The following is an 18,136-nucleotide window of genomic DNA, read 5'->3' as shown; positions in this document are numbered from 1 at the left end:
AGAACAGAACAAACCTCAATCACAAATCAAATATTGGGGCCAAGTTCCTAAACCAGCCACAGAGATTCCCTAAGATAAATGCCTTGTGTTATTATGTTGTGCCTGGATTACCTGTGAGTCTCCCAAAGCTTCATCAAGAGTTCCATTGGTGCTTCTGCGCTTCCTGCCTTTCTTGGGATAGCCGTTGATCTTGCATTCATAGCAGGCCTCTGGGGACAGGGAGTTGTCGTCTCCCTCTCCCTCTCCCTCTCCACCGTGACCGTGACCTTGACCTCCTAGTGGAACTCCAGCGCCAAAGCCCACGCCGGAGACACAGTGCCTGAAACACAAGCACAGGTTAAAGGTTAAAGCACCTGTCAAAATATATAATGAGAAAAACTGAAATGCATAAATCATTTATAAGATTCTTTTGAATAACAGTTGGACGACTTTGCTGATTCCCATAATGTCAAGAGTAATTCCATAAATGATTTGTATAAAGATATCTATCTGCTTGAACACACTCATTGCAAAGTCCTGCAAAGTTTTTTCTCATAATGTCTATGACATCTCACTGACATGGACACTAGTTCCAGTTAGAGATCCACATGAAAGCCATTGTCTGGGCTCACCCTTGTCCTGCCCTGAAGTAGCCCGGTGGGCAGCCGCACAGGTACCCTCCGTCGGTGTTGGCGCAGCCGTAGTTGCAGGGGTTCTGCGTGTGCGAGCATTCGTTGACGTCCGCGCAGCCGCCGCTCATCTGCTCAAAGTTGAAGCCGTTGGGGCAGATGCAGCGGAAGCTGCCCAGGGTGTTGTGGCAGGAAGCGCTGCCACAGACCTGGCTGTTCTGGCACTCGTTCTCATCTGGAATGCCAAGGCAGATGGGCAAGGGTGTGATAATCCGCAGAGCAACTGTCCTCACACATTCCTTCACATCACTGCTTATTATTAGGGCAGTCAAACTGTATCTTACACTTAGAAATTAAGCAGTGCCCACAAAATGATATAATGCTATTTTTTTCCTGAAAAATAGGAAGCTCTTGTGTGGTTTCTTGGGTTTTAAAAAAAAAACTGTTGTGCACGTGTCCACATGAGCATGCTCTGTTCACAGTGGTACTCATTTGACCCAAATCTGTTGAGTCCTATCCTTGCCCAAATGTTACTTAGCATAAATATTTATTTTCCAACTGTGAGCTCAGACAGTGTGTTTTTGTGTTAGAAGGAAACCGAGGGAGGTTCGACTGTGAGGTCAGCGCTCTGAAAAGATTAGACATCCTTTTAACTCTGCATAATCTGGAGGGGAAAGGTTGCGCTTCCAGGAAAGGGAAGTCTTGCACTCACAGAGCTCACAAGAGAGAGGCTATGGTGACAAGGAAAGATTGAATGTGTGTGTGGTGTGTGTGGTGTGTGTGGTGTGTGTGTGTGTGTGTGTGTGTGTGTGTGTGTGTGTGTGTGTGTGTGTGTGTGTGTGTGTGTGTGTGTGTGTGTGTGTGTGTGTGTGTGTGTGTGTGTGTGTGAGTGCATGTGTGTGTGTGTGTGTGCGTGTGTCACAGACACAGACAGACAGACACAACAGTCCAGATAGCTTCTGTGCGCTACTCACCCACACACTGGTTCCACTGGTAATGCTGCAGATAACCTTGAGGACAGCTGCAGCGGTATCCACCCACCAGGTTCTGACAGCCATGCTGGCACCGGTGATTTCCATCGCACTCATCCATATCTGTCAACACACGTATTGTTCAAGCATTTACCAAGTTATCACTGATAGTCATCAAATACAATAGTTTCATTGAATTCCACAGCAGATCATTTATGAAAGGCAAAAGAGGACTGAAGACTAGTCTTAGTTTCAGAAACAAGGCATTGGTCTTGCTAGTGTCTGACCTTCACAGCTCTGGCCGTTGTGGTCCAGAGAGAAGCCGCGCTGGCACTCGCAGTTGAAGCTGCCTGGACTGTTCTGACAGACTCCATTGCCTCCACAGAGCGCAGGATCAGCGGAACACTCATTATTGTCTGTGTGAAGAGGGGAATCGGATTTGACTTTACGAAATTTGAACAGCAACATAGAAGGCAAAGTGGTGAGCTTGGTCAAATATCACACAACTGTATCATTAGTATTAGTATGTCAGGGTAGTTAAAGGTACCCCTATTCATCTTAATTTGAAAGACAAGATCGCACTGTCATCCACACATGTGAATTTCCTTACCAAGCAACTATTATGTTACCATCAATACAAATCAGTCAAGCTTTATTGGACTTTTTGAGACATCACACTGAATCCATTAATTCCAGGACAAAGCCATAAAAGAGGCCATAAAAAGGATTGGAAGATAAGTAGTAACACTTGAGCACTGTGGTGTGTGTGTTTGTGGGTGTGAGATTCGTACCAATGCAGGCAGTGTGGTGTGTGTGTGTTTGTGGGTGTGAGGTTCGTACCAATGCAGGCAGTGTGGTGCTGCGTGAATCCTGGAGGGCATTTGCAGGTGAAGCCTCCGATAGTGTTGACACACAAGAACTGGCAGTTGTGCTGCTTGGTCTGACATTCATCCAGGTCTGCGATACAAGGTAACAGTACACACAGCATGCAGTACATAAGTATAGTTTTATATAGTAGTAAAGAATTATATAGAATTCCTTAAAAAACCAAGTGGGGCAATTTCCAAAACAGTTTTTGCCATATTTCTCTCCAATCCAATCCAAATCCAAGTGTTCTGAGTGTACAAGCTTAAGTGCCCCTTGACCGTCTACTTCAGATATTACATTCTGTCCCTTTCAAGAACAGCCCTAGCTTAACAATTGGATGCTTCAAGAAAGACTTTCCCTTCAGATGAAGGAAAAAAGAGAGAGAGTGACAGATAAGAGGAAGCAGGGAGCATTCATTCACTGATGAAATTCCCCCCAGAAAGAGAGGGAGACAGAGAGAGACAGACGAAGAGAGCGAGAGAACGAGAAACTGTCTGGGATTGGAGCTCCAGGAAAAGGGAGAAGGTGGCTGCCAAGTAACACAAAGCTCTGGTGTGCTTTAGCTAACACACACAGGCCCCTGCTCTCCAGGCAGACTCACAACACAAACACTTCACTTAGTGTGTGCGTGCATGTATGTGAGTGATTGTGTGTTTGTGACTTTAATGGGGAGGGGGTCATTGTTAATTGTACATTACCCCCTAAAACCGTGACCTGTGAATGAACTATCCCCCGGAAACACGGTGGGGTAGAAAACCTCTCCAGCCTGCAACTGTAAATAACGATGAGGAATGGCAATATAATGACTGCCGTGCAAGTTCCGTGGTTTAAGTTTTGTTTACGAGCTAACGCTAACTGGTAAAAAAGAGCATTTCTGGCAGGATGCAAGGGACCACAGCCTTTATGTACTGAACTGATAGCTGGCCAACAGGGGAGGGAAAAAACGAGGTGTTTCCCATGGGGTCTCATAACTCTCCATCCTAGGCAGCTGGTCTGGGAACTGTAGTCATGTCTTGCTCACAATCAGCGGAGAGGTGTGGTTTGGGAATACTGATTCTAGATCAGCTTGGAGAGAGAGAGAGAGTAACCAGAGCTGAAGTGTAGCAGCAAGCGAGCACTCCCTCTTTTCTCCAGAGCAGGGAATTGGGCAGAGGGCCCGGCGCTCCCTCCCTCCCTCCCTCCCTCCCTCCCTCCCTCCCTCCCTCCGCCAAGTGGTGACCTTGAAAGCACGTCAAGGGGGAATGTGAAGTTTTGTCTAGTGAAGGACCCCTCACTGAACTCTAGTTAACTGGAAAGCCTGCAGAGTTCACAGACTCACAGTGCTTAACTGAATGTGAACATAGCTGAATACAGTAGGGAAGTTCACAAGTGCCTTCAACTTTTAATTCTGGTTGTAAAAAACCTTGTATAATGTGAGGCCTAAAGGTGTTTGTGAAAATAGCTGAGAAAACACTTGATTTTGACGACGACTAGTTAAGAGGGGCTCACTATAAACAGATTTATATTACCTCTAAAATTAAATTCATATGTGTAGCTGAAGATGGTCAAACTGTGATGAAAAACTAGGTTGAATAGTTTTCTGTGACATACACTGTCTACTACAACTATCTGTTTATCTGCTGTGTGGGGACTTAAACAGTGAGAGCACGTTACCTTTGCAGCTCTTGCCGTCTTCCTGCAGGATGTAGCCTCTGGGGCAGGAGCACAGGTAGCTTCCCTCTGTGTTCTTACAGATGAAGTTACAGGGCTTTGGAGCCTGTGAACACTCATCCACGTCTACAGAAGGACGGAAGATTGAACAGAGGAGTAGTGTGGTGAAGACTGTTATGACAGGTGAATCTGCCACCTAAGATGTTGCTAAAAGAAATGCTAAACAGCCCGGACATTATGCCTGGACAGGTTTGCAGTCACTCACCGATGCATAGAGTTCCAATGATATCAGGGGTATAGCCTGGCTTACAGACACAGTTGTAGGAGCCCAGCGTGTTGATGCACTGGCCGTTCTTGCACAGGTTACCCATCACCTTACACTCATCAATGTCTGAAATATAGAGGAAGGAGATTTTTTTTTACCATACAATCTAATACAGATGTCGCACTTTCACATATTTCATCCCCCGAATTGGGATAATTCATTGAGGCGAAAGACCGAAGAAGTCACCGTGCTAACACCGTGCCACATCAAGCCCATTTAAAACACTGTACTGTGTTCCTCGTAGGTATCTCTTCATTGGTAAGTTCATTGCTAAAGGAGGGATTTGCCTACCTTTGCCATCGGTTGTGTACCCAGGGCCGAGTGGGCACATCCTCTTGTACTGAGTGGTGCCTGGCAGAGGGCACAGTTCACAGGTGGGCCCCCAGCCGCGGCCCCCGTCGCAGCAGCACTCAGACTTGGTGACACTGTTGCGACTGCTGGATGTCATCTGGCACAGGGTCTGGAGGACCTCCGTGAAGCAGAAGCCCTGCCTGTTGTCTGCAAGCAAGGGAGGGCAACAATACAATGGGGGGGTTTTGTTTCAACAGAGTGGATCATCTTCAAAAGGAAGGTAAGGTACTACTATCTTTTAAAATATTAGTTTCCAGGTGATATTCTCATCACATTAAGCATTGGCCATATCATTCCTACACTCCGCTGTCAACGCAATCCCTTTTCTCGTCAAATAGTGTATGTCATATCAAACCATGGTCAAACATGAAGAGGGGCATGCATTACACTTCTACAGACATGAAGAGAGGAGAGAAAAGCCCAAATGTTTTTTGTGAGAGGATGAACAGCCACTTACCGATGCAGTCAGTCTGTGTTGGGCTGGGGTTGAACCCTTGGTCACACTTACAGCGGTAACTGCCCACCGTGTTCTCACAGCGTCCATTCTGACAGATGCCTGGCTTAGTGCTGCACTCGTTCAGGTCTGACAGAGCACAGCAGAACACATAGAACAGCTTCAAGTACTATTTACTAATTCATTTGTATTTCAGATAAATGAGGCCCTAGTGATTCATTGAATACTTGGGGTTGGTTCGTTGACTAGTGACAAGGCTATGTATCTTTCTGTGAATATGATTTTACAACAGTTATCTTCAACATACAGTTTACATGAATTAACGCCAGAAATAAAATGGTATAAAAATGGAGAAACTGCAGAAATGTTTTATACACATAATCTGTTATCTTAAAATGATCTCCCATTAGTAACAATGCTTCAACTGGCTGTCATATGGCATCTCATTTTTGCTTCATTACTGAAAAAAATAAACATTCTTTCATTTTTACTTCAGTAAAACTTAATTAATCAAATCAAGAAAGACCACTCTTGATAACCTGCATGGAGATCATCAAGATTTCGGATCATTTATACTCCTCAATCTCCCTGTATATACCCTTTTATAAACAAGCCTAAGCACCAAACTCATTTCACTGAGCACCCAGCGGAGCTGAGGCAAGTGTGATACCAACGCACGAGTGAGTCATGAGAGCCATCAGGTGGTTTCTCTTCATCAAGAGGTGTTTGCACTATTGGCAGCTGCACACAGTTTTTGCACTAAAACCCAGTGTTGCGGTCGTACCCATACAGCCCTCTCCGTTGGGCATCCGCATGAAACCTGGAGCGCAGATGCACATGTACGTGCCGATGAGGTTCTTGCATGTCATTCCTCGTGACTCGCAGTCGTCAATGCCATCCTCACACTCGTTCTGGTCTAAAAAAAAATATAACAAAGAGAACATTCTTGTTATACTACAGCCTGTGTGTGCATGTGCGTCAGTAACAATGACAAATAACCATGCTGGAAAGTCAGAATCTGTGACCTCTGACCTTTGCAGTTGCTGTGTGAATCTGAAAGTATTATGTCACACGGGCAGTGTGGCCTGAGAATAGCGTAATCCACTCTTAAGCCAGTCAGGTTCGGGCCTGCTGCGAGTTTGAAAATGGAGCTTACGGTTCTGTTTATAAGTGAAATGTAAATAAGGGCGTATATAGCACAAGAGACTGAGGGATTCAACCTGTTCAGAGTTTACAGTCTGAAAAGCTCTTGTCCTATTGCACTTCAGTGTCTCCTCCAAGAGTGGAAACGCACTTCTGTGTATTTTCCATCCTCATAAAGACTCCAGGAAAATGTCTATCCATTACGTAACGCCAAAAAAATTGGATTTACATTATGAATTCTTCATTGAAAGACAGCAGCTGAGGTTCATGCCACCCTGTCTAGGCTTCTTTTCAAAAAACACCTCAATGACATTTCAGGAACGCCGTGGGAAGATACAGCCTCCTCATTTAACACCTCATCCAGTTCAAACTCGCAGACTGCAGCTACAATTTCCCTCCAAAATGTTACCAGGGAGATGAACTACCTTTAAGAAACAACATTTCATGAGGGTCTGTGTGTATATAAACAATCCTCTCTTTAACGATAACACAAAATGTTTGATAGAGTACCTTTGCACATCCTGCGGTCCTCCCGGAGTACGTAGCCGGTGGGGCACTTGCACTCGTAGGAGCCGTGCGTGTTCACACAGCGGAAGGCACAGAGCAGAGAGTTCAGGGCACATTCGTTCACGTCTGGAGAGAGAGACACAGGAGATGAATGACTGCCTCAAGAGTACATGTGCAATTAGCACTTCCATATGTTTAGCTAAAATGTAATAATCATGATCAACATCATGTTTTTTTTTGTTTTTTTTTAAATATGAAAAGCTTTTATGTGCAGATAGCTCCCCATACAGGAAGTGATTGTTTTAAATCGGTTAATCAGTGATGGTGATACATCACTGGCCATCATGGTGCCATCACCAGCATTATGCCTTGGCATCCCAGATTCCTCACATCTGTGTAAACATCTTGAGCAAGAAGTGCATTAGCTGAGTTTCTGCGGATGAAAGGAATCACACCATACCCTCGCATGACATCATCGGTCCCGGCTCAAAGCCCTCATCACAAGTGCACTCAAAGGCCCCGATGACGTTGGTGCAGGTCCCGTTGCCACAGGGGTTTCCAAGGTCACACTCGTTGATATCTACGGGGGGGGGGGGGGGGGTGGGAATGTACACCAAATGTTAGTCTGAATGTGCACAGATCATTTCTTTTCACCATAGCCTTTTATGCTTACTTTTCACGTACTACTTGGATCTGTATGTATTTGAGTTGATGATATTATTGAGGCAGATACGGAATTCCCAGGAACTCACCCTCACAGTTGATACCGGTGGTGTCCAGTCGGAACCCAAAGGGGCACTGACAGCGGTAGGATCCGTCCGTGTTGATGCACTCTCCGTTAGTGCAGGCATTTGGGTTGGTGGAGCACTCATCAATGTCTAGTCCAAAACATCAGGCATTAAAACCAGGCTTGAACTGTCTTGATGTGACTATTAGTCTGCTATCATTCCTGAGGCATTTGACTCATAACAATTCATATCACTGAGTATAAATCAAGCTTACCAATAGGCTTGTCATCGTGTCCAAAGGTCTGGCCAACATTGTGGCACAGTACTGTAAATGCCTCTGGAAAAAAGAAATGGAAGCATTTAGCTTAGCGAGCTAAAAAATGACATTCTCTGGTCATGTTGTGAGCAAAACAACAGCAGAAATCCTACTTATGCATTGTATACATAATAACTTATGTATTATCATTCAGGTGTTCAGGGTGTGATTAATATTAAAACGCTTATTATTTGAGAAGCGAATGTGTTTTGGTGTCCTGTAGGACTGTGGGAGAACTGGACTGACCCTCGCCCATGCTGGGGCAGATCTCACAGGGGTCGCCCCAGCCCTGGCCTGGCATTGCACTGCAGCAGCAGCTCCCCTTGGTGGTGTTGAGGTGCTTCGGTGCCAGGCAGCGTCCATTCTCAAACTTGGTGTAGCAGTAATGGATACGCATATCTGAAGGACAGAGAGAGAGAGAGAAAGAGAGAGAGAGAGAGAGAGAGCGAAACGTTTAGTGTGTGTTCATTCGTATTCCACACTAGCTGAGTGAAGACACAGAGTGGGATTTAAGGTGGGATCAACGTGTATTTTAAGGTCGTCGTTTGTAATCAAAGCACCAGATGCTTTCTGGGGCTCCAGGAGCCTGACCCAGGCCCTTGGCTCCAGGGCCCGCTCTCTCTCTAGATCTGCGGTGCCAAACCGGGTCATGAGGATGTCCCTGGATCAGCCACAGAGGTGCAGGCTTCAGGACCTGAGAGCGTTAGCGCTCATCACGCGGTCACTGTAGCATAGACGGCCGTGGCCGAGCCAGACACCATCCTTCACTGGTGCTCACTGGATCCCTGCGAGGGACCTGTTTCTCTTCTCCTCAGACACCATCCTTCACTGGTGCTCACTGGATCCCTGCGAGGGACCTGTTTCTCTTCTCCTCAGACACCATCCTTCACTGGTGCTCACTGGATCCCTGCGAGGGACCTGTTTCTCTTCTCCTCAGACACCATCCTTCACTGGTGCTCACTGGATCCCTGCGAGGGACCTGTTTCTCTTCTCCTCAGACACCATCCTTCACTGGTGCTCACTGGATCCCTGCGAGGGACCTGTTTCTCTTCTCCTCAGACACCATCCTTCACTGGTGCTCACTGGATCCCTGCGAGGGACCTGTTTCTCTTCTCCTCAGACACCATCCTTCACTGGTGCTCACTGGATCCCTGCGAGGGACCTGTTTCTCTTCTCCTCAGCTGGTAATGAAAAGCAGGCGCTGGAGATGTGGCCTCTGGAGTGTTTGTACTGGCCTTCCCTTGCTCTACACAAATAATCCGTCTGACCCCCGTAGATCATACGACACACACACACACACACACACACACACACACACACACACACACACACACACACACACACACACACACACACACACACCTGGCTGAAAAGCACCGTGGAAGAATGTGCAGTGAGCGTCTCGTTACTCCCTCCACCCACCCCCCCCCACCCCGCAAAGTGATTTATCAGCTTATTTTTTTCCCCCGTCTTTCACAAAGAAATTTGACATTATGTCTCTTTCACATTTCACAGCCACTATACCATCAGCACCACCATCCCACCCACGGCATCTGCTTGTGTAAAAGACAAGGAAGAGAGGAAAAGCCTATGGTATTAAAACAACACACCCAAGAGCCACTGAAAACATTAAGAATGCACCCTATTACCATATGGCACTAAGGATAGTGGTGAAATACTGAAATGTTGTGTAAAATTGAAGGGAGGCCTGGGGGCCATCTATTATTCAATTTTGTGTTTTTCGCTCAAATTCCCAAGAACTGCTTCTCATTTTGGGTGGACCTCGCCCATCTCCAGGCCGCCATCCCACGTGTGGGAGAGGGAGAGGGAGGCAGAGGCCGTAAACCTTCACTTTCAACTTATGTCATCCCTGTCCTCACTATGGGGGAACTCCCAAACACATTCCTGCGCCATGGATGACGAAATGGAAAAACATCGGCCCGACGCGAGGAACCTGCCATTTCTTTTGCATCCCTGGGGGAGTGGTGGCCACACAGCCCCGGTGTTAATTGCTTGTGAATGAGGATGAATATACGATCTGGTGATGAAACCCTACCTCAAGCACTGAAAACACAAGCTGAGAATGTTTCCACATTTAAGTAGATCACATATCTGTGGTCACAGGTCACTCCACTGCATTTCCTCATATGGTGATCTGAGCTGTGAAAAAGTAGCCTGATGTAGCTGCACACGACATGACACATACTGACATTCAGAGCCATTTTTTCTTTAACTATATTAAAGCTTTCCAGATTGAATTTAATGTACTAATGTAATTTTGAAACATTCTGGCTCCCTTCCCTGAAAATGATGGCTTCTGGTTTGACCAAGCTGGTTTGGGTATGAGCATGCTGAAGAGCCTTACCCAGGCACCTCCGTCCAGACGAGGTCAGCTGGTAGCCCTCGGGACAGTCACATTTGAAGCCCCCTGGAGTGTTGGTGCAGGTGCCAGAGATGCAGATATCTGGGCTCTGTGTGCACTCATCAATATCTGCCACAAGAAACAGACAAAAACAAACCAAATAGTCAAAATGCTGTTACAATTAATAAAAGGGTGAACGTTTTCAGAATTCAAAAATGTTCGCTAGGATTTTTTTTATGGCTCAGAACCACACACAACTTTATGCCCGAGTATTAAAACATATTAGAACTTTGCAGGAAACTGCATCAAACATGAAAATGAAGCTGAACTTGAAGAAACTTCATCACATTATAATCAAAGGGTACAACCCTTGCTAACCCATCTGTGGTTTTCAGGGGAGACTGAACAAAGCTGACGGGAGGCTTTTTTTTTTTTACCAACCCTGCGCTTCCTGTCGGGCTCAGCATGACTTGCCCGTGAGCACTCTATGGTAGTTTGATCCAACCTGAGTATTACAAACCACAGAACTCCTAACCGCAAACTTGTGTGAACAGGTGTGTTTCTTTGAGTGCCTGCCGTTCGTATGGGACACTGTCAGCAAATGCCAAATTACGTTCGTTTAGAAGTTGCATAGTTTTCTTTCACTCTTATAAAAGTGCTTGCACTCTAAAGTGCTTGCAGATCTGTTTCTTTCTAGAAAGGAGGAGAAAATCATCAAAAACTAAAACATTAAAAGTGTATAGCTGCTATGGGTTACTGCCTTGAACTCACTGTATTCCATAAAATATCCTCTTTTAAACATAACATTTATCAATACCTCTATTTAATTCCACTTCCATTTACATCTATCTATCTATTCATCTATCTGTGAAGAAAAAGAGCCAGAGAGAGGTGGATGAAGTTCCACTTCAGTGCACAAAGTGTATGCAGGATGTGAGAGAATGTCCTTCATCCTAGCGTATACAGTGTCTGTGTGTTAGTGTGTGTGTGTGTGTGTGCGTGTGTGTGTGTGAGTGTGTGTGTGTGTGTGTGAGTGTGTCTTTGCTTATTTCAATCACATACGTCAACAAAGCTCAACAGATGGAGTGGCACTGGAAGACAGCTGTGCTTAATCCAGCAGACCTGTGACCAAAGAACAATCCTCTTTTTATATCTCCAGACACTGGGAACAGGGGTGTGTGAGTCTCTGGGGTCCGTCTGCATCACATTATCATGCTTTATAAAGCTCAGGGCACACATGCCACGTGCACTCCACCAGCCTTATAACGATGGGATCGCGCGGTGCCAAGTTTATACCTTCACACTTCTCGTCCACGACGTAGTACCCATTAGGACAGATGCACCTGTAGGAGCCGTCCAGGTTCTGGCAGGTTCCGGGGCCGCACGTTCCAGGGTTGTCGGCACACTCATTGATGTCTACGGGGGAATACAGAGCATTACATTGGAGATAGATATATCATCTGTTTTCAGGGCAAGAACATTTGAGCCTACATGTGATCATCTATTACTGCCATACACATTGAACCAACAGTACATGTGATCATCTATTACTGCCATACACATTGAACCAACATGTGATCATCTATTACTGCCATACACATTGAACCAACATGTGATCATCTATTAATGCCATACACATTGAACCAACATGTGATCATCTATTAATGCCATACACATTGAACCTGCTTGTGATCATCTATTACTGCCATACACATTGAACCTGCTTGTGATCATCTATTACTGCCATACACATTGAACCAACATGTGATCATCTATTACTGCCATACACATTGAACCTGCTTGTGATCATCTATTACTGCCATACACATTGAACCAACATGTGATCATCTATTACTGCCATACACATTGAACCAACATGTGATCATCTATTACTGCCATACACATTGAACCTGCTTGTGATCATCTATTACTGCCATACACATTGAACCTGCTTGTGATCATCTATTACTGCCATACACATTGAGTGTTCAGGCAGGGATCTTTTTTTTTCTTTCTTTTGCACAACCTCAAAAATTAGCCACAAGAAATCGTATCCTGTTTTCCTTGGCAGCGTGCGGTGCGATGGGGGCCAGGGCCATCCTCTTACCCACACACATCCTCCCATCTGATGTGAGCTCGTAGCCGTCCCGGCACACACACACGAAGGAGCCCACCGTGTTCAGGCAGTTTCCGTTGCGGCACAGGCCTCTCTGCGTGGCGCATTCGTCCTGGTCTGAAACGCAGTCACAAAACTGTCACCATGCAGTCGACAGTAAACGACAAACAGCCATAAAAAAAAAAACCCTGGTCAAAAAAAGCCTGGTAGGAAACAGTGAAACAATGAAGGAAGCTGTCGTGAACAGAACACATTCTGCTGTGAGCCTTTAGCTCTACGGAGAGCGGGCAGTTTTACGAACATTTCTACATGATAATCATCTCAGTTTTGAGCACGGCACCACTGAGGCCAAATCTGTGTGTGTCGGCCATGAGAAACAGGAGCAGCATCGCGCTCCCTCAGGCTTACCAATGCAGTCGTTGTTGTGGGAGTGCTCGAACCCAGGGTAGCAGATACAATTGTACGAGCCCAGTGTGTTCTTGCATGTTCCATTGCCACACGGCTGCCTCTCGCATTCATCCACATCTATGAAACAGCAAGCAACCACACCCACACATAAATCCACTTGAACTCACAAAGAGACACATAGACACACATAATAAAATGAACACCCGTATTAAATGTGACTGACCTATACACATGGATTGGTCCAAGGTGGATTTATACCCATTGGGGCATAGGCAACGGTAGCTCCCCACGGTGTCAATGCACTGTCCAGGGTGGCAGACATTGGGATTCTCAATACACTCATTACGATCTGCAGAAAGAGGAGAGAAAGAAGGCCAACAGATCTAATCATCATCATCATCATCATCATCATCATCATCATCATCATCATCATCTACTACCGTACCCAATTACAATCTCTCCTGCTTGTATTCTGCACTGAAATAGCAATATAAAAACAAATACTAACATTAAGTTCTATATACCATGATCACCATCAATATCACAACAACTGTGCTCATCACTATCCACTATTCTCATCACCAGTCTTACCAGGGCCATTCATATGATCACCACCATCATCATCATCTTCCTCGTTGCTACCTTTGGCCACATACCAACAGAGAGCTGTGCCACTGAACACAAAACAAGCCCAGCCGGTGGGAAGCCAGCAGGATGAGAATTCCCAGACCCTGAGTCATCCTGCGAGGGGCCTTGTGCAAAAACCCCCGCAGCAGCAGCAGCAGCACCAGCAGCAGCACCAGCACCAGCACCAGCACCAGCGCTTGATCCATGCTCCAGGGCGGCCAGGCCCCTTGTGATGGATTGCCCTCCTCCAGAGCTTGAAATAGCTCCCGCTGTTGTCCAGTTATAACAGAGCATAGCTCATGTCTTAATGTTTCCTTTCATGCGAGAGCAGGGGGGGGGGGTTGTATCCCGAGACGCTGCTCTCGCAGGGCACAGTTCACAGTTTCACAAACTAGGCGGCCAAGAGCTGAGGGGGATTTTACATTTCACAGTGAAACTTCCTGAGTGCGACTTAAGGCCTTTGGTTTTGGGTACCCACAACAAAGATGAAATTAATTTCAAGGTATTGTGAGGGTCTGTCATTGAAAGTATCTTGAGTCAAAATATTAGCATGGTATTTGGGCTTGGTATTCTCGGCGGTTTGACTCTCCTTGTGCGTGAAGCACTAACAGGGAACAGAATCATTGGATGTCTTGCATTAAAAGTGAATTGAAAACGGCACTGAAAGGACACTTGAGTTCAAACAGACAGATCTGTTTTTCTTCTTTTCTGCTTGGTGTACACTGCTAGTCACTGCTAGTCATTGGTTACACAGCTAGTCTTCCTCTCAAGAGTATGTTCTTGACTAAATGGCCTACATCACCATGGATACCATGGATTAGCCACTGTCTCTAATGATACGGTAGAATTCAAAAGAGGTAAAAACTCAAATAATAAATCACATTAACAAATGTCTGACATTTCATCTACTTGACTTTCTAACTGTGTGTCAATAAGGTGGAGGCTTACCCAGGCACTGTCCTGTGGAAGTGAAGCGGTAGCCAGGCTTGCACTCACAGCGGAAACTTCCAGGCAGGTTCTGACAAGCAGCATTCTGCTGGCACACTGGTCCATTCTGGCACTCATCAATGTCTGAGAATATGGGCACGCACGCATGCACACACACACACGCGCACACACACACACACACACACACACACACACACACACACACACACACACACACACACACACACACACGCACACGCACACACACACACACAAACACACACTTGAATTAATATAACTAGGCCACAGCCCATCTTTACAATGGTCTTACTCATGGTGACTCATGAGTGGCCACGATGGCCCATGACAAACAGACTGAAAACGATGTTAACCATCTGCATGTGTTTCTGTGTCTGTTGGTTGTCATGGCCAGGGTAAGCACTTTGGGCATGGACATGTAAGGTGCAGACTTCCTCAGCCAGAGGGAAGTGATGTACCAACCTTCACAGATGAGCAGCTTGTCATTGTACACAAATCCCATGGGGCACTCGCACCGGAAGCTTCCGATCATGTTGATGCACACTCCATTCTCACACAGACCAGCAATCTCCCTGCACTCATCGATGTCTGTCAAACCGCACAGGAGAGAAGACTTAGCTTTGTATTACAAAAAACACATTGTTTGAGACATTACCGCAACAAGAATGTGATTTTCACTACTGCTTACCAATGACCTGCCCAGTGTATATGTCAATGTAATATCCGGGTCTTTCACTGCCACACAGGATGGCAAATTCAGCTGAGGAGAGAAAACAAATTCACAAAATCAAAGTTTGAGATTGAGCATGAAGAAGTTAGCATGCTAGGCCGTTGGCATTTGAACTGTGCACCCACTTGTGCTTGGCACGGGACACTGTTCACAGGGCTTGTTCCAGGCTCGGCCGATGTTGTATGAGCAGCAGCACATCTTCTTAGTCACGTTGAAGTTGAGCTCTCCATCACAAGTGCCATTGTCTGAATAGAAATTCCTGAAGCAAAGGCTCTTCCTCATGTCTGTGTTGACAAAATGAATCATGTATCAACATATGCAGAGTGAAAGCTTTCTATAATTGAGGTGACACTTTAATGTCAAATAAGCCATGACATATTACACTAATGAGACTTCTATCTGAGACTATTTGAGACTCTATCTCTGACTAAGTCACAGTTACAAGGCGAAATCATGGAGCAAATACTCACCCATGCAGTTGTTGCCACCATTGACTTGCATGTAATCTGGTGGACAGATGCAGGTGTAGTTGCCGATGGTGTTGTAGCACTGACCGGGACCGCAGATTCCGGGACGCTCGCACTCATTCACATCTGGAACAGGGCGAGACACAGAGAAGAGCACATCTCATTAGGGAAGGCTCTCTTTGTAACCATGCCTTCAAGCCTCTGGAGGACTGGAAACAAGTCAGTTCATCTTGCATTTAGCAGAGTAAAAAAAAAAAAAAAGAACGAAAGAAAATGAAGCACATCCTCTCCAAAATGATACGGATGCTTGCAAATTCCAGACACGACCTTTTTGTTCTGCCGTCCAACGACAAGGCCCAATTAAAATGCCGTTAAGCACATGTTTGCCAGGGAGGCGATGAACACTAGTCTCTGAGGGGCCATGCATTCTGTGAGAGTGTTCTGTCGTGGGGATGTCAACTGACCACAACACAGGGCCCAGTGACGGCCGTATGGGCCTTCTGGAGGGGATTAGGCCCGAAAGTTAGCCGCTCTTCTGATTTATCGACAGATGGGACGGCATGGAGTGAGCACCACTACCAGAACGATGGCTAGGAGACAACAAATGCGAGCATTGCTTGTTTTGATATTTCCTCCCCCTTCTCCTTCCTAGGAAAACAAATGGCTGGTCTCAATTTCCTTTCTGCCTAAAATGTTTCAGAAATGGAGCCTGAAGGGAGAGAAAACTGATTTTTTTTAATCCTTTACCTTCACAGACCCTGGTGTCTTCGTTCAATGCAAAGCCCTTTTGACATTCACACTGAAAGCTCCCAAATGTATTAATGCAATTTCCTCCTTGGCACAAACCAGGAAGCTCCAGACACTCGTTGATGTCTGCCAAACATAAAGAGTGGGAGAAAGAGAAAAATGAGGGGAAAAAACAGTTGATATGTTATATTTGTTTTTCAGTATGTATCACCCCTATGCTCTTATATACCACAAATGAGTAGCAGTCCAGGTAGCACTGTGTGTGTAACTGACAAACACAAAAAGAGACAGTTACCCTCCAGGATGACAGTGATGGGGTTCGGCCGGAAGCCCTCTCCTCCAGGACACAGGGTTTTATACTCCGCTGTAAGAGTTCACATCAGACCACTGTATACCAGCACCAACTGCATCAGCTACACACAGTCATAAACACTAAAGCTAGCGAACAAAATGGCTTACATCCTCCAAACTCCACACTCCCCAAAACAACCCCACCTAAGTTGTAAAGCTGCTAGATTTAATAAGGCATTTGTCTTCCCTCCAGATTGCACAAAGAGGTCTTTTGTAAACTACTTCATTAAAAAAAAAAAAACAGACAACAACACAGTTAAGTCCACACTGACACTGCTGGCCTGCCAAAGAGGCTGGGGTGACTCACAGGAGTTGAGCGAGGGGCATTCCTCACAGGGCGTCCCCCACGCCCGGCCCTGGGAGCAGCAGCAGGAGGCCTTGGACACCCCCTGGCCAATTTCGTTGGAGCAGCTTAGGCTCTCTGACGCGTCGCCGCGGGACTGCACGTCCAGGTAACAGTTGCCAGATCGTGTATCTAGAGAAAGCCACACACAGCGGGTGTCGGCACAGAGATACATTTTTCCAAAGGGAAAACATATTGTGATTCATCATGGGTAATACTGACTACATTTACATGTGACAGAGCCATCTACTGTGGTGGGTCCTAAACAGAACTGCATTTAATTAGATGTATAGTTAGTTCTCAGACGGGTCCTCACGAGAACTCCAAGCACAGGGCAAACTCACCCACGCAGCCAACCCCTGATGGGTTGAGCTCAAAGAACGGTGGGCAGTTGCACACATAGCTGCCAGGTGTATTAACACAGTGCCCACTGATGCAAATGGTAGGATCAGCACACTCGTTGAGATCTGTGAGGTAAAAGAGAGAGACATTATTAACATATATGATGTACAGTACAGTTTGTTATTTATCTTCCTTTATACTTGACTGCTTGTGTAGTTGGGCAGACTAGGGGCTGCCACAGGAAAATATAGCAAAAAATGAGCACTGCACAATATTACGATTTTTTGTATTGTGTTGTGTTCAGCTTGTGCGTGTCTGCATGTGGGTGTGTACGTGCGGTGTCTACATGAACACAATCGCACTTGTGTGAGCCGGCGGACCACAGGCGCTGCGAGGGACGACCCCAGCCGACCCTGTGTGGCTCTGCAGTGTTTCGTCCTCCTTTGCCTCCCACTATTTAGGCATGCGCTCATTCCCCATGACAGCGCAGCCAGGGAGGGTTGGGGCCAGATCACTCTTTCCATTCCCTCCATGTGAGGGGAAGCAGTGCCATCCACTGTGCCGGTCTGTCACGACCTCAGCGCTGGCTGGCTGCGGAACACTGCCCCGAGACAGGCCTGCAACCTCTCCGTGGCCCGGCGCCCGCAAACAGCCCCGTGTTTACCGTGAACTCAGTGTCATTACCCACCCCATAATGGCTGTCATAAAGACAGAAGTTATTAACGACCCCATCGATGAAATTTGACGCAATCTGCCC

At 46.2% G+C, this 18,136-nt stretch overlaps 1 protein-coding gene across 1 annotated transcript in view; it reads right to left on the bottom strand.

Annotated features, from left to right (window-relative positions):
- fbn1 (fibrillin 1) overlaps positions 1–18,136 on the bottom strand; it is a 59,565-nt gene that overhangs the window by 2,013 nt on the left and 39,416 nt on the right. The window contains exons 37-65 of the mRNA XM_012814881.3: positions 17,382–17,504; positions 17,002–17,169; positions 16,639–16,707; positions 16,344–16,469; positions 15,600–15,722; positions 15,255–15,413; positions 15,088–15,159; positions 14,862–14,987; positions 14,382–14,504; positions 13,030–13,155; positions 12,807–12,923; positions 12,390–12,515; positions 11,579–11,698; positions 10,286–10,411; positions 8,167–8,319; positions 7,879–7,941; positions 7,629–7,754; positions 7,337–7,456; positions 6,880–7,002; positions 6,011–6,142; positions 5,230–5,355; positions 4,713–4,919; positions 4,362–4,487; positions 4,100–4,222; positions 2,420–2,536; positions 1,867–1,995; positions 1,583–1,702; positions 612–843; positions 112–319 (exon numbers count right to left, since the gene is read on the bottom strand). Of these exons, the coding sequence (XP_012670335.2) occupies positions 112–319; positions 612–843; positions 1,583–1,702; positions 1,867–1,995; positions 2,420–2,536; positions 4,100–4,222; positions 4,362–4,487; positions 4,713–4,919; positions 5,230–5,355; positions 6,011–6,142; positions 6,880–7,002; positions 7,337–7,456; positions 7,629–7,754; positions 7,879–7,941; positions 8,167–8,319; positions 10,286–10,411; positions 11,579–11,698; positions 12,390–12,515; positions 12,807–12,923; positions 13,030–13,155; positions 14,382–14,504; positions 14,862–14,987; positions 15,088–15,159; positions 15,255–15,413; positions 15,600–15,722; positions 16,344–16,469; positions 16,639–16,707; positions 17,002–17,169; positions 17,382–17,504 (3,809 nt within the window). The remainder of the gene's footprint in view (positions 1–111; positions 320–611; positions 844–1,582; positions 1,703–1,866; positions 1,996–2,419; positions 2,537–4,099; positions 4,223–4,361; positions 4,488–4,712; positions 4,920–5,229; positions 5,356–6,010; positions 6,143–6,879; positions 7,003–7,336; positions 7,457–7,628; positions 7,755–7,878; positions 7,942–8,166; positions 8,320–10,285; positions 10,412–11,578; positions 11,699–12,389; positions 12,516–12,806; positions 12,924–13,029; positions 13,156–14,381; positions 14,505–14,861; positions 14,988–15,087; positions 15,160–15,254; positions 15,414–15,599; positions 15,723–16,343; positions 16,470–16,638; positions 16,708–17,001; positions 17,170–17,381; positions 17,505–18,136) is intronic.

Source organism: Clupea harengus, chromosome 6 (assembly GCF_900700415.2).
Source record: "Clupea harengus chromosome 6, Ch_v2.0.2, whole genome shotgun sequence".
Taxonomy (NCBI): Eukaryota; Metazoa; Chordata; class Actinopteri; order Clupeiformes; family Clupeidae; genus Clupea; species Clupea harengus.
Note: the sequence above shows the minus strand (reverse complement) of the source record. Positions and strands in the feature narration are given on the sequence as shown.